We start from the raw sequence: 13,420 nt of genomic DNA on the forward strand, positions 1-13,420 counted from the left end.
TACTTTAAACTAACTACTTTTTTTATCTTACCATTTATCTAACACATACAACATTAACATACACGATATTCCTCCATTAGAGCAGAGTTCCTGTTTGTTGTGCAGCCAGCAGGTGTCGCCACTGTCATCTGTTGTGTTGGATACAGAACCTCTGTTAATTGATGCTTCACTTGTTTTACTATTTTACTGCATTAGCGCTACAATACACGCGTGAGCTCAATCGTCTGTTTTATTATAATGATAATATTAATTTAGAAATATGATATAACTATTATGATGTGTTTTTCCAGCTAAGCAGCAGCCTGTATGTGCTACTGGGCTATTCAGTGCCTCTCAATACAGGTCTTTTGCACAATGGCATATGTCAGGATTTACATCCTACAATTAAATAGTTTTATTTAAAAAATAAGACAGAGGCAAAGTTTGTAATAAATGTGTGTTTTATAAATAAAAATTGACTTGATGCAAAAACAACATGCCAAACTTGAATGAATGAATGACACTTTGAATAACAACAGTCAAACTTTCCCATCTGCTCTAAAGTAAACCCCCTGCTTCCTTTGTTTATGTCATGGTCTCAGATTATTAATCATGTTGATGACATTACAGTTTGATGGACATTAACCATGGTTATTTAATGACTCCATGCTATATTTTACAGTGTGTTGTGACTTTACAAAAGGAAGGTAAAAGAAACTTATCAGCATGTTTTTTTTATCTTAGTTTTGTCTTCACATGGCATACTTCTGGGTCCATTCTTTTGCTAGTTTGTTGTATCTGCGGAGAGAAAAGAAGAGACTGAAATGGGTAGATGTATCGCCTGATATTAGTGGACAGGGGAGCGTCACCTGTGTCCATGTGTATACTCACTTGTCTTTGTCGTTCTTGTAGATGTGCGCTATGTCTGGAACTAAGGGGTCATCTGGGTTTGGATCACAAAGCAATGAACATATGGAGAGTAAAACTGGCATGAAGAAGAATAAAAAAAACCCAGTTAGTTAGATAATTTGCCAAGTAACTCAGCCTTGTAGACAATATAAATCCAGTCTCTGCTACATAGAGATGCTGAATATCAGCCTTTCTTGGGCATCAATATACTGTCACTTTTTATTTAATTAACTTACTACTGGCATCTGACAATAGCCCCTTCTACACTTCAAGGTGGGTGCACTTCACCAACAAGTCGCCCTGCTGTGCTGTATAAAACGTACCAAACCGACACGAGGGTCCATGCTGAACCCTCCTTTAAGGTGCCTCAGGAGGTAGTGTCAGAGGTGATGCAAGTTCTCACTGTGTAAAACACACAAGGAGGCGTCGGTTGTTTTGTTTTTTTTTTTTGTTATTGTTATTGTTTTTTTTTTTGGGACAAAATTCCCCTTTGCCCCACAGCTGCACATCAAAGCAGTCCAAGTCACGTTTCTCTTGCAGTTTCCTTTCACCCACATATTGCTGCTGGAAACTGAATCTCTGTCCTTATTCCTTAATGATCATGTTGACCTCCATATGCATCAACTGTGTTTGAGTCCAATCATGTCATAAATGTGCACAGTTGGTCCAGTAATGTTTTGAAGGAGATCAATATCCAACTTACTTGTTTTAGTACATTAAAAAAAAAAAACGTGTTCAATTAAATTTTATTTGTATAGCACCAAATCACAACAGAAGTCAACTCAAGGCACTTCACAGTATCAGGTCTAAGACTTACTAAATATAACAGTTTGCAGGATTATATAGAAAACTCTACAACCCCACTTAGGGAAGCACTAGGTGACAGTGGAAGGGAAAAACTCCCTTTAGAGGAAGAAACTTCCAGCAGAACATCATGTTAAACATCACGCAGCTAAAGGGTTCTGATACCTACGTAAAACAAACTTGTTGCACAACCGTAAAACAAACTAGTTTTGCATAGGTATCTCTACAATAGTAGCTTTAAAGTGCATTGTAAATGGGCAAAGGTATCTTAAAGAGGAAGCCTCCTAGTTACCAATACAGCAAGGTTTATGTGTAAAAAGGGCTAGTGTTTGAGAATAAAGAGCCTTTATAGTGAGTCATATTGAGTCATATGCACACTCCAAACAATGACTGCAGGACTCCTAGTGCAGTCAAGAAAAAAGTTGCGTATTGATATAGAATAGAAGTTGTTGTACAGTGACAACAACAGGAGACTGTAATTACCTTTAGACACTGTAAGTGCTGGAGACCACTGTGATCGTAGAATGTCCAAACAGATACTGCCATTGCTGTTGATATTTGGGTGATAAATCTTTGTTGTAAATGCTACCTGTAAAAAAACAAAAAAAAGCCCACATACACATTTCAACATCTATTGCAGTAGTGTTCTCCATGTTTCACAGCACTACTTTGTTTTAGTAGGTTTACATCATATGAAATGTGATGTGATGTAAAAACACGTTTTTACATCCAAATTGCAAGGATTCAAAAGAAATTGGAGCCTTGCCTAAATGTTTAAATAAGGAGTACCATGAGCTGACCATGGAAGTGAAGAGGGTAATAAATACATTCAGTGCAATACAGACGTGGACAAAATTGTTGGTCCCCTTCTGTTAAGGAAAGAAAAACCCACAAAGGTCACTGAAATAAATTGAAACTGACAAAAGTAATAATCATTAAAAATGTACTGAAAATTAACCAGTAAAAATCAGACATTGCTTATGAAGTGTGGCTCAACAGGATCGCTTTAAAAAACAAACTAATAAAACAGGCCTGCACAAAAATGATGGTACCCTTAACTTAATATTTTGTTGCACAACCTTTTTAAGCAATCACTGCAATCAAACGATTTCTGTAACTCTCAATGAGACTTCTGCACCTGTCGACAGGTATTTTGGCCCACTGCTCATGAGCAAACTGCTCTAGTTGTCTCAGGTTTAAAGGGTGCCATCTGCATATTTCAGTTCTTTCCACAGATGTTCAATGTGATTTAGATCAGGACTCACAGTAGCCAACTTCAGAATAGTCCAGTGATTTGTTCTTTGCCATTCTTGAGTGTTTTAGCTGTGTTTTAGGTTATTATCCTGTTGGAGGACTATGACCTGTGACAAAGACAAAGCTTTCTGACACTGGGCAGCATGTTTTGCTCCAGAATGCCTTAATAGTCTTGAGATTTCATTGTACCCTGCACAGATTTAAGAAACCCTATGCTGGATGCAGCAAAGCAGCCCCAGAACCAACCGAGCCTGATAGTGTGATCTGACTCTGATGTACCTTCACCTTGGATTTCACCTCTAACCTCTATGGAAGTTATTCTGGATTCTTTAGTTACCATTTTTATTTTCTGTCTCTTTAATTTGTCATCGATTTTTCTTTTATGGCCACATCCTGGGAGGTTGCCTACAGTGCCATGGACCTTAAACTTCTTAATAATATGTGCAGCTGTTGTCACAGGAACATCAAGCTGCTTGGAGATGGTCTTACAGTCTTTGCATTTAACATGTTTGTCTATTATATTTTATAATTATTCTGAGACAACTCTCTCTTAAGTGTTCTGTGGTCCATATTGACTGTGGTACACGCCATGATACCAAACAGCAGAGTGACTACTTTTCCACCCTTTAGATAGACAGACTGACTGATTACAAGTTTGAAGAAACCTGTGAAGCTAATTACAGGACACACTTTAGTGTAACATGATCCTAGGGTCAAATTATTTTACATCTTTTCTAGGGGTGCCATAATTTTTGTCCAGACCTGTTTCATTAGTTTGTTTTTTTTTAAACTTCTGGTGAACCAAAACTCAAAAGCACTGTCTGATTTTCATTTAATTTCATTTCAGTTAATATTTTGTAAATTGTTATTTATTATTTCTTTTGTCAGTTGCAAGTTATTTCGGTAACCTTTCATGGGTTTTTCTTTCTTTAACAGAGGGATACACTTTTTTCCATGTGTGTAGATCTTCCACAAAAATATTTAATGGTTATTTTGTTTGACTTCCTGTGTATCGGTCTTATCTGCCCTGTTACTGTTGATCCTCTAGTAGTTGGAAAGTGTGTGTTCGTGTATTGTGTCAGAATAAAATGAATGTACTGCAGCACAAATGCTGAAGTTTGGTAGTAAGTGGTGTAAGCTTTCTAATAACCTCCAAGTCGAGTGCTTCCTAATTGTATTGGACTGTGAGAGGAAAGCCCCAATATTATCCATGAAGGTACTTGCCCTTATCCTACCAACTTGTACGGCACTATGTACCTAATATAATCTCATCACACTTATTGCGACTAATATGTCCCAATTGATGTAGCTAATGTTGCTAATTATAAATGTGGTTTATTGTTTAACAGCAGGCAATAAAAATAATGAAAAAGAAGTTTAAAGGAGCAGACAGCTGCCTGACTGCATTGTCATCATGTTCATTTTTGCAGTTTGACAGGACAAAGCTCTGAGTAACCACACTAGTTCTTACCTTTGGTGGTTTGAATGGGTAATCGGTGGGGAAGTGGATTGTGAGAAAGAAAACTCCTCCTTGGTAAGGACTGTCACCCTGAACACATATGATACATTTCTGTTAGTAAAGCACTTCCAACTAACCTGGGTTCAGATAAGACTATGTTCACACTGAAAAACACCCTGCATTAAATGAAAATGGGGGTGCATCTGTGGGGAAGTGTTGTGTCATGTCCCAGAGACAATGGAGTGGCATTTATGTCTTGAAAATATAAGAGATGACAAACACAGCACAGGCTTATGTTAACGCCAAACTTGCATCTTTAACAGAAGCCGAGCTGCTGCTTGGTTAATGCAGGCTGGGAGCTGAGTGTCAGACAGCAGAGAGCACCACTGTAGCTCTGGTAGTAACAAACTTTTTTTAACGGAATCAACACATATCTAATGAACTATGTACAGTTTGTGACGCGCCCTGCTTAAAGCAATATATTAAAAATATAAAACCAGTAAAACTGAGGGGAGACTGGGTTAACATGTTCCATGTTTATTACATAGCAATATAGGTCACTTGTTGTTTGGATAGAGGAAAAACAGACACACAGCTGATGTCTGAACTTTGAACTCCAGTGAAACTTGGAAGTTTGCAGAACATACACTTTCAACTTTCAACTATTGTGTTGTGTGCACACAGATTTCTTGGTGTGTTCACTTTTATCTAGACATCCAAATGAAATGGTTTAGATCATCTGAATAAATTGTTTTGTTGTTTCCAATCTTGTTGCCTTGATCTTAAAGTTAGTTAGCTAGCAATAGTTCTTGCCATTTGTAATTCATGTAAATGGTAAATGGTCTGCTCTTCTACCTAACTGGCACTCAAAGCACTTTACACTGCATCTCATTCACCCATTCACATACACAAGCACACACACACACTCACAAACCGATGGCAGAGCTGCTATGCAGCTGATCTGACTCACCGGGGGCAACTTTAGGTTCAGTATCTTGCCCAAGGACACTTTGGCATGTGACATGGTAGTTGGGAATCGTCCACCGATCCTATGATTGGCAGACAACTGCTCTACCTATTGAGCCACAGCCACCCCTGAGCCACAGCCACCCCATAATAACATGTGGTGAATGGTGCTAAGAAAGTGTGTATGCAAAGTGTAAAGTCAATTCATCAGCTTAATGTTATGTAGCACTTTGTGTTACACAATGTCACTAACTAAAAAAATGCAAAAGGTATGATCTGAGTTTTTGATTTTTAATTTTCTAACATTGTTTTTACTTTGTTATTATGAGACACTGAGTGTACACTTTTTCCATTTAAAAATTGGCTTACAACAAATGAACTGCAAAAAGTGACACTCACCGGACCCATTATGGTCGCCTGCCAGTGAAACACTACAAATAAATAAGGAGGAAAGAAAGAAACAGAGAAGAATGTAAGTTATACATGAAGCAGACAAAATGTTCATGAGTCATCATCCATCAGGTACAATACACTAAACTGGAATGTGCTGATAATACAGTTTCAGCCACCCCTGTAAACTGTCATTGTCTGTGTCTGTAACTAACCAAAACATTTTCACCAATTAACCTGTCTGTTAGTCCTGCTGGGACATAATGTGTCCTCAGCCATAGTCACATAATCACTTCCAAAATAAGTTTTGATGCAAGAAGGCTCATATTTAACCTTTTATGCAAAGTGTCATAATCAGTGCATTTACATGCACTTACCCAGTGATTCCTTAAATATCATATAAATAAAAACTGGTTATTGTGGTGGTAAAACCTGAAATCTGCTTTCCTAAGCTGGATTAAGAGATCATAACAATTTCTCCTCATTTCTAAATAAACCTGAAACTAACATAACATTGCTTATAAAGGTCTAAATAAATTGTAAGTGAAACAGTGTTTCAATACCTGGTTGTTTTATTGGTCTTCAGTACTTTCTCTTGCCAACTGCCTATGTGGATTTATAGTAACCAGGTTACTTCACTGAATGGAAACCTGGTCCCCGTTTACCCTAGTAATCGTTTTTCTCTGAGGAACCTATATGCTTAAGTGCATGTAAATGCAGTGATACATTAAATTAACACAACACAACCATAACTAAGCAGCATATTTGGGCAAAACCCAAAAGTGACCACAGAGTACTACAGTAGAGTACTTTTACTCTACTGTACTTGCTGCCAGATTCTCTCCCTCCCCTGATAATGCTCATCCTTGCTAACATTGAAAATACCAAAAATAATCATCTTGTTTTCAATTTAGTTTTTATTTCTTGAACCGATTGCCTTATTTGTTAGTTTTATGCAAATCAGTTGAAAATTATTGTTATTACCACATGAGAACCATAAACAGCCCAAAACCAGTAGGGAGCGACCTCATTACAGAATACATTCAAGTGACATGTAGTGCGTGTGTGTGTATATGTGTGTGTTGTGTGTGTGTGTGTGTGTGTGTGTGTGTGTGTGTGTGTACTCACAGTCATCCCCCACTGGTCCTGCAGAGCACTGTGCTGGAGGGTCTCTCTGCAGGTCCTGTAGCTCCTGCTCAACAAAGTAGAAACACTGTTTAACAGGTACTAATCAAATGTAACTGTTCAAATGTAACATTTCTACTGTGAAATCAAACTTTGCAGTCACTACTATGTTGTTTTCTTCTGTTTTACAGAATGATGGGACTAATGCTGATGGGACTGTATACACACAGTTTTGTTTCTACATCCCTTACAAACTACAAAACTAAAAACTCTACGTCATGTGAACCACACAAGTCATTTGGATTAAATCAAAAATATGGGAATGCATTGCAAGACTGCTAATTAAAAAAAAAAAAAAAGGTTAAAAATTGGCTACTGATTCCGGGTGTCCATCAGTTTTCACAGTACCACTTGTAAGAGGCCTGCACTCTCTTTATTTCACTCTGTTCCCTTCACCTCTACTAAGCTTATTTCCCGGTTGGAAAGGAGTGGAATAAAGGAGAAGAAGAGCTTTCCAGATCTTTTCTGTGGACTAAACCCACGTAAAGCCTCCACCAAGTGCACATAAGATAGCCAAGTCGCTTGTTATTTATTACATTTCCCATTCAAAGAGTGACTCGTAGAGAGACACTTTCCTGGTGTCCACCTACAAATATTCTATTAACGGAGAGCAGTTTGTTACCCCTGACATCAGTCACGTATAAGCTGCAGGGGAATGATAGCAACAAAAAGACTTAACTGGTTATAGTAACGCTACTTGTCCATCGCCAAGAGGACATGCACAAGTCAAGACACCAGTCGGAGCACACCACAGTCGTAGGGAGTTAAAACACAGTTACGGACTGACAGGAGAAGCCAACAGCCTAGTTACTCACCCAGTTAGCTAACTTGGCTATTTGTTAGCGAGCCATCACGAAACTTTGAAGTTGTACTTGTGTGTAATGCAGAATGTGTCAACAAACAGCACATTTCCAGAAATTCGTATAAGTTACTGTAGTACGAGACTAGCGTTGAAAACTCTATAAATAAAGCTTTTTGTGTAATTTAATTATGCTGTTAGCATCTACTGGGCCAGTTAGCTACCGTTAGCTAGCAGCCAAAGCTAACGCTAGCTAGTCAAACTTACCTTTTGTATTCTTTTCAATGCCATGTTGACTGATGCAACGCCTCACCTCACGTCGACTCCTCTTTATTTTCTATTTCAATATTATTGCTTATGAAGTCAATGGTTGTAGTGGATTCCCTGAGTACAGTACAGCTGGAGACGTGTTTATGTTTTTATAAAACCTCTTTTGTTTCCGCTTTCTTCTGTTTACGGTTGCTTGTTTACGGTGGGTCATGGGAAACGTAGTTTAAAATGTTTCAAATGGGTGAAATGTAAACCACATAAATAGCAATCAAAATGATAGTTTACACCGATGTTATTTCTTGTATTGCTCAGTCTCTATCTTGTTGGGAGTCAACTGGATGTTTCTCTATATATTATGGTGCAAATGATACGTATTTAATATGTATCACATTTAAGTATAACAACCGAAAAAAGCATTTACTATTATTGATATGACTAGAAAGATTATTATGAAGATTTCCAAATCCGTAGAAAAATGAAGGAAAATTATCCAGTAGTCTATATTTTCTGTCATTTGTTATATCTAAGTTTATTGCACATGATCTAGTTTAATACTAATACTCACTGTGTATACTTATTGGGCTTCAAACAAGCCAGGTCAGGTTAATCTGCTGTTTAACACTGCTGTTGGCATTCACATCTGAGGAAGACACATATTGTGCACGTAATGTAAGCAGTACTTGTAGGTACCTTGTTTACATGGTGAAGCGTCTTTTTAAAATAGTATTTAACAAAATAACCTGATGGCAGTAGTAAATAACTTATAATATACTACACGCAGTCTACTTTAAAACAGCTATTGGTTTCTATTCATTTCTTTATAAAATGCTAATACTGGCAGACTTGAATAGGGGAAATCCAGCACCTTAACGTCAATTTGATTTGACTGACCTCTGATTTTCAGGCTATATACAAGTTAGTAATGGAAATCAATTGCAGGAAAGCCTTAACATTTAAAAGTATAAATTTGAGCCACCATTTCAAAAACCTGTGTTACCTGTAAAGTGCACTTTTACTTCACTCTCTTCCAAAAAGTGCAGCTGATGATTAAAATATGTTTTACAAAGTATCAAACTAAAGAATCAGCCACCGTATGTTCCTAATTTTTCAATTATATGTTGTTATTTTCAGTTCAGAATTTCCATAGTTCCAGTTTCATTTGAACTGAGGAAACCGACTTGCTAATAAAGATCTCTAGATGAAATGGAATGCATGGCCCTTACTTTGTCTTCCTTACTCTCCACATGGTTTACTTCCCATGAATGCTGGTTGCCATTTGATTGCAAAATAAATGATTGCAGTTGTAATATATCATTACTAATTATTATCATTAAATAGAGTTAAAGATTCTCATACAGTGTAGTCATTTATGACCACAAGTGTTCAAATGCGTCTAAGTTTTGGGTTGCGGTCGAACCTTGGGTTTTCTGAACATGAACTGATCATCATGAATCATTAGTGCGGCTGGGTTCAGTTTGAATTTTTTTTTTTTTTTTTTCATCTTAGTATTCTTGCAAAACCCTTTGTTTTTGTTTATGTTACTTGCAAAATGTTATGTGTCTAAAGAGACTGGATGCACTTTTCCAAACACAGTGACATTTTGTAAAATGATGGTTCAGGAGCTACCAAATTGTATTGTATGTAGGTACAATACTGTGGATCAGTAGGTAGAGTAGAGTAGGTGTCTGCCAATCATAGGATTGGTGGTTCGATACCCGGCTGCCATGTCACATGCCAAAGTGTCCTTGGGCAAGATACTGAACCCCAAGTTGCCCCCGGTGAGTCAGATCAGCTGCATAGCAGCTCTGCCATCGGTGTGTGAATGGGTGAATGAGACACAGTGTAAAGCGCTTTGATTACCAGCTAGGTAGAAAAGCGCTATATAAGTGCAGACCAGCGCTCTACTAATTTTGTGTCACTACTTCCATCTAACAAGGTATAGGCAGCTATTGATACAGATGTGTACAAATGTATTTGTATTGTAAGAGTGTAAGAGTAAGAGTGTTCTAAGATAAACAATGTGCTAATAACAAATGTGGCTTCAACAAAAGTGATTTGATCAGTTGTTTCTAATAATTTGTACTATATAACTGTGGTCGCAGTGCTAACTGTTGTAAGCAGGTAATGGTAAATCCCATTATGTGTCAGCAGTGAGCTAACAGACAAGTCAGTAGTATGTAAATTGTCACATATTGATGGCTATGCAGGCTATGTCAGAAGTTTTTTCAGCTGTATTTTACATGGTCTCTTGGCTGAATTTTGGTAGGTACATTTTAGTATGTACTTCAGTTTATTGTGTTACTATTTAGAGGCCACATATAAACACAGTGAACCAGGAAAAAAAGAGAATAAAAAACATCCAAGCCAAAAAAATATAACAACCCTAGTGCATTTATTGAATTTAGAAACCTTTATAATGTGGATGAAGACTATAACAGAGTGAGTTCTTACTTCTACAATGGATTTGTAAAATACAAACATTAGTTGTGTGCTGAACAGCTGTACATTTGTACATTATGTAATGTGCAGGCATGTAGCATAAACATGTTGAGGCCAACATGTTGTTCTGAGCAAGAGAGCACACTAAACAGCGCGTGATTCCACTGTAAACACAGAAGCAATCTGTTTAGTGAACCCAGGATTGGTGTTTACATGATTGATAGGCCAAAAACAGTGATAGCAAGGAGTTTCCAACAGATAAGCATAATAATCAGTGCAATTAAGGAAATGGACTGATCTGGTATGATGGTAGAGGAGGAAAGAGGTAACATCAGACCATCAGATAATTTGTCTCATATTCTACTAGTTCACTAGATTTGTTGTTCACAGAAGACTCAATGCCGTGCTTCAATATATAACAAGAGTTGTACACTCAACATTTGTATTTCAATACAGGTTTTCCACATTATATGTAGTAGAAATGTATTTTCTACCATTCAACATTTAGTTCCAGTTAAGAAAGTAGACTTTGAACTGTATCTGGAGGACCTTGTAAAGATCCAGTTGTTATGTTGTTAGGGAGTCAATTTCTGGATTAACTTATTGTTCTCTAAGACATCATCCTCGAGTCCTGGGTTGCATTACACTCTATACTATACTATACTATACTATACTATACTATACTATACTATACTATACTATGCTATACTATACTATACTATATACTATATCATGTGTTGCTGTGCAAACAAAATTAGATAATTTGAACAATTTGAAATGTTAAATTACAAATTAACAGTTTAGAGTGTCTATCTTTTGCGTAAGTGATAAAGATCTTAAAACCCAACAAATCCCCCCTTAAGCAGCATTACTCCCAGTTTTGGAAGAAATGTCTAGCAGAACCAGGCTCAAGGTGGGCAGCCATCTGCCTCAATTGGTTTGGTGAGTGGTTAGAGGAGAGAGAAAAGAAGAGCAACAACAAGCAACAAAATAAAATACAGCTCCAAAGCCAAGGATATCTGCAGAAAGGTTCAGCGAGACTGAGACTGAGAGGAAGAAGCATAACTTCAGTAAATTTAAACGTATCTAAAAATAGCTCCTTGATCACATTTGTCCGTGAAATTAAAAAGAACAGATAAATATAGGAATAAATCCATAAACTCCATAAATAACTTGCAAAATACAGTTTGCTGTTATACACAGATCACAGCTTAATGTGGAAACTATGTGGAAATAACAGATTAGCTGTTCTCAGGATGAGTCTAGCTCCAAGGTGTCAGGACAGTTTTATTACAACTAAAACCTCAATCACCAATTCCTCTGGGGAATCACTTTATGTCCTGTCACATTCATCATTAGGGACACTTCACGTTTGCTTCCTAAAATGTAAAGTTTCATTATTGTGCCCATAGAAACCAGCATCCACGTTCACCACATCCAAACATTGATCCTTTTCTTTTTTTTTTCACTCAGCTTCAGAGTGAGGCTTTAATTATCATGCTAATTTGTTAAAATCTATGATAGTAGTTTTTCTTTTGTCAACTCATTTTGTCAGTAACTATTTTCTATTGGTTATATTTACATTGCTGCACTGTGGAAAACAGTGACTACAACCAAATACAGACAATGTAAAAAGTTTTGTTTTTGTCACAAAATCTTCAAAACTGAGCTGATTATAACCATGACGTTATACTGTGAAGATATAAGAATTTCAATTTCTGCTGTTGATTGACTCAGAATATTCATATATTAGTTTATTCATCATTTTAGTTATTCATATGTGGTTATATGAAATCAGGAAGGGTAAGAGAGAGGAAAAACTCCCTTTAATAGAAAAAACCTCAGCAGAATCAGGCTCAATTTGGGCAGTCATCTGTCCTGAGTGGTTGGAAAGAAAAAACTGCAAATTTTAGACAAAAAACCTGATTGATAAATGTCCAAATTTTAGCTTGAAAGCACAACACTAGTATCATTACATGCAAGAGGAGGGAGTGTATGCTATAGATTTATCTGCTATTAATGGTGTCCTAAAAATGAAAGAGTTGAATGTATATATATATATCACCAGGACAGATTTCTTTCACCTCAGAAATATTGCCAAGATAAGGAATATTTTGTTCAAATAAATTGAATTGAATTGAATGTATGAATGTATTTAGACAGTATAGAGACTCTAGTTTTGAAGTATAGAGTGCAGCACTCACTGATGTAAAGAGTTTGGATGGATAAGACTGGCACTTCAGCTAGTCTGTCATAATAATAATAATAATAATTGTCCAAGTACACCGAACAGGAGGAACCGGGAATCGAACCACTCACTATGGGGTTTTGTAAATAACTACTGTACCACCTGAGCTACAGCATGACTCATAACTGCTTATTACGTTAATTACCAATCAACTAAATGTAGTGAAAATGTTTTATTAACACATGACAATCAACTAAGGAAAATAATTATTCAAGAGTACATAGATGTTTAGGCAAGCATTAAATAAGTTAAAGTCTGTGCCATATCTATTTTAGTTACCTCAAACAGGAGACCTTAAAATACTAAAAAAAAACTACGCATTAAATAACTTGTTTCATTTCACGGTTGGCTTCCAACCAAGGCTAGACAAGGCCTATTTATGAAGGAAATATCAGAATATCATTAAAATAACCGTGTTGGGTAGTCATTTTATTCTGTGTGTATTTCAAAATAAAAGGTCAAGCCCCAGATCAAAAGAATGATCTAAACGGAAGAATGAACTAAACTTGTATCTATATCAACGCCCTGAAATGTTTTTCTTTACCCTACCCAATGTTCCTTAGTTAACTTATCCTTGATCCTTAATGTGTATCGTTCGTTTTATTTGTTTTTACGGGTGTTCTACAATGCAAAGCTGAAACACACCGTAGAGATTTGTACTTGAAATTCGTTCAATAAAACACTAACTCAACAGACCTGCCACAAATCGTAACTGGGA

General features: G+C 36.7%; 1 protein-coding gene across 1 annotated transcript; it reads right to left on the reverse strand.

The window, feature by feature from the left end:
- Positions 1–75: 75 nt before the first annotated feature.
- ube2d1b (ubiquitin-conjugating enzyme E2D 1b) lies at positions 76–8,197 on the reverse strand. Its single transcript, XM_026350909.1, has 7 exons — positions 8,013–8,197; positions 6,890–6,953; positions 5,771–5,802; positions 4,418–4,495; positions 2,176–2,281; positions 871–964; positions 76–777 (listed from the first exon to the last, which is right to left on the reverse strand). Exons 1-7 carry the CDS (start codon positions 8,034–8,036, stop codon positions 732–734), a joined length of 444 nt encoding a protein of 147 aa, XP_026206694.1. The 5' UTR covers positions 8,037–8,197; the 3' UTR covers positions 76–731.
- Positions 8,198–13,420: the final 5,223 nt, after the last annotated feature.

The sequence above is a fragment of the Anabas testudineus genome, chromosome 19, assembly GCF_900324465.2.
Source record: "Anabas testudineus chromosome 19, fAnaTes1.2, whole genome shotgun sequence".
NCBI classification, from domain to species: Eukaryota; Metazoa; Chordata; class Actinopteri; order Anabantiformes; family Anabantidae; genus Anabas; species Anabas testudineus.

Excerpts from the sequence above, each read along its gene's own strand:
- ube2d1b (XM_026350909.1), bottom strand. The coding sequence starts at position 8,036 with ATGGCATTGAAAAGAATACAAAAG. Across the intron at positions 5,803-6,889 it reads AGGACCAGTGGGGGATGACT|TGTTTCACTGGCAGGCGACC; the intron begins GTGAGTACACAC and ends ATTTATTTGTAG. Across the intron at positions 4,496-5,770 it reads AGGCGACCATAATGGGTCCG|GGTGACAGTCCTTACCAAGG; the intron begins GTGAGTGTCACT and ends ATATGTGTTCAG.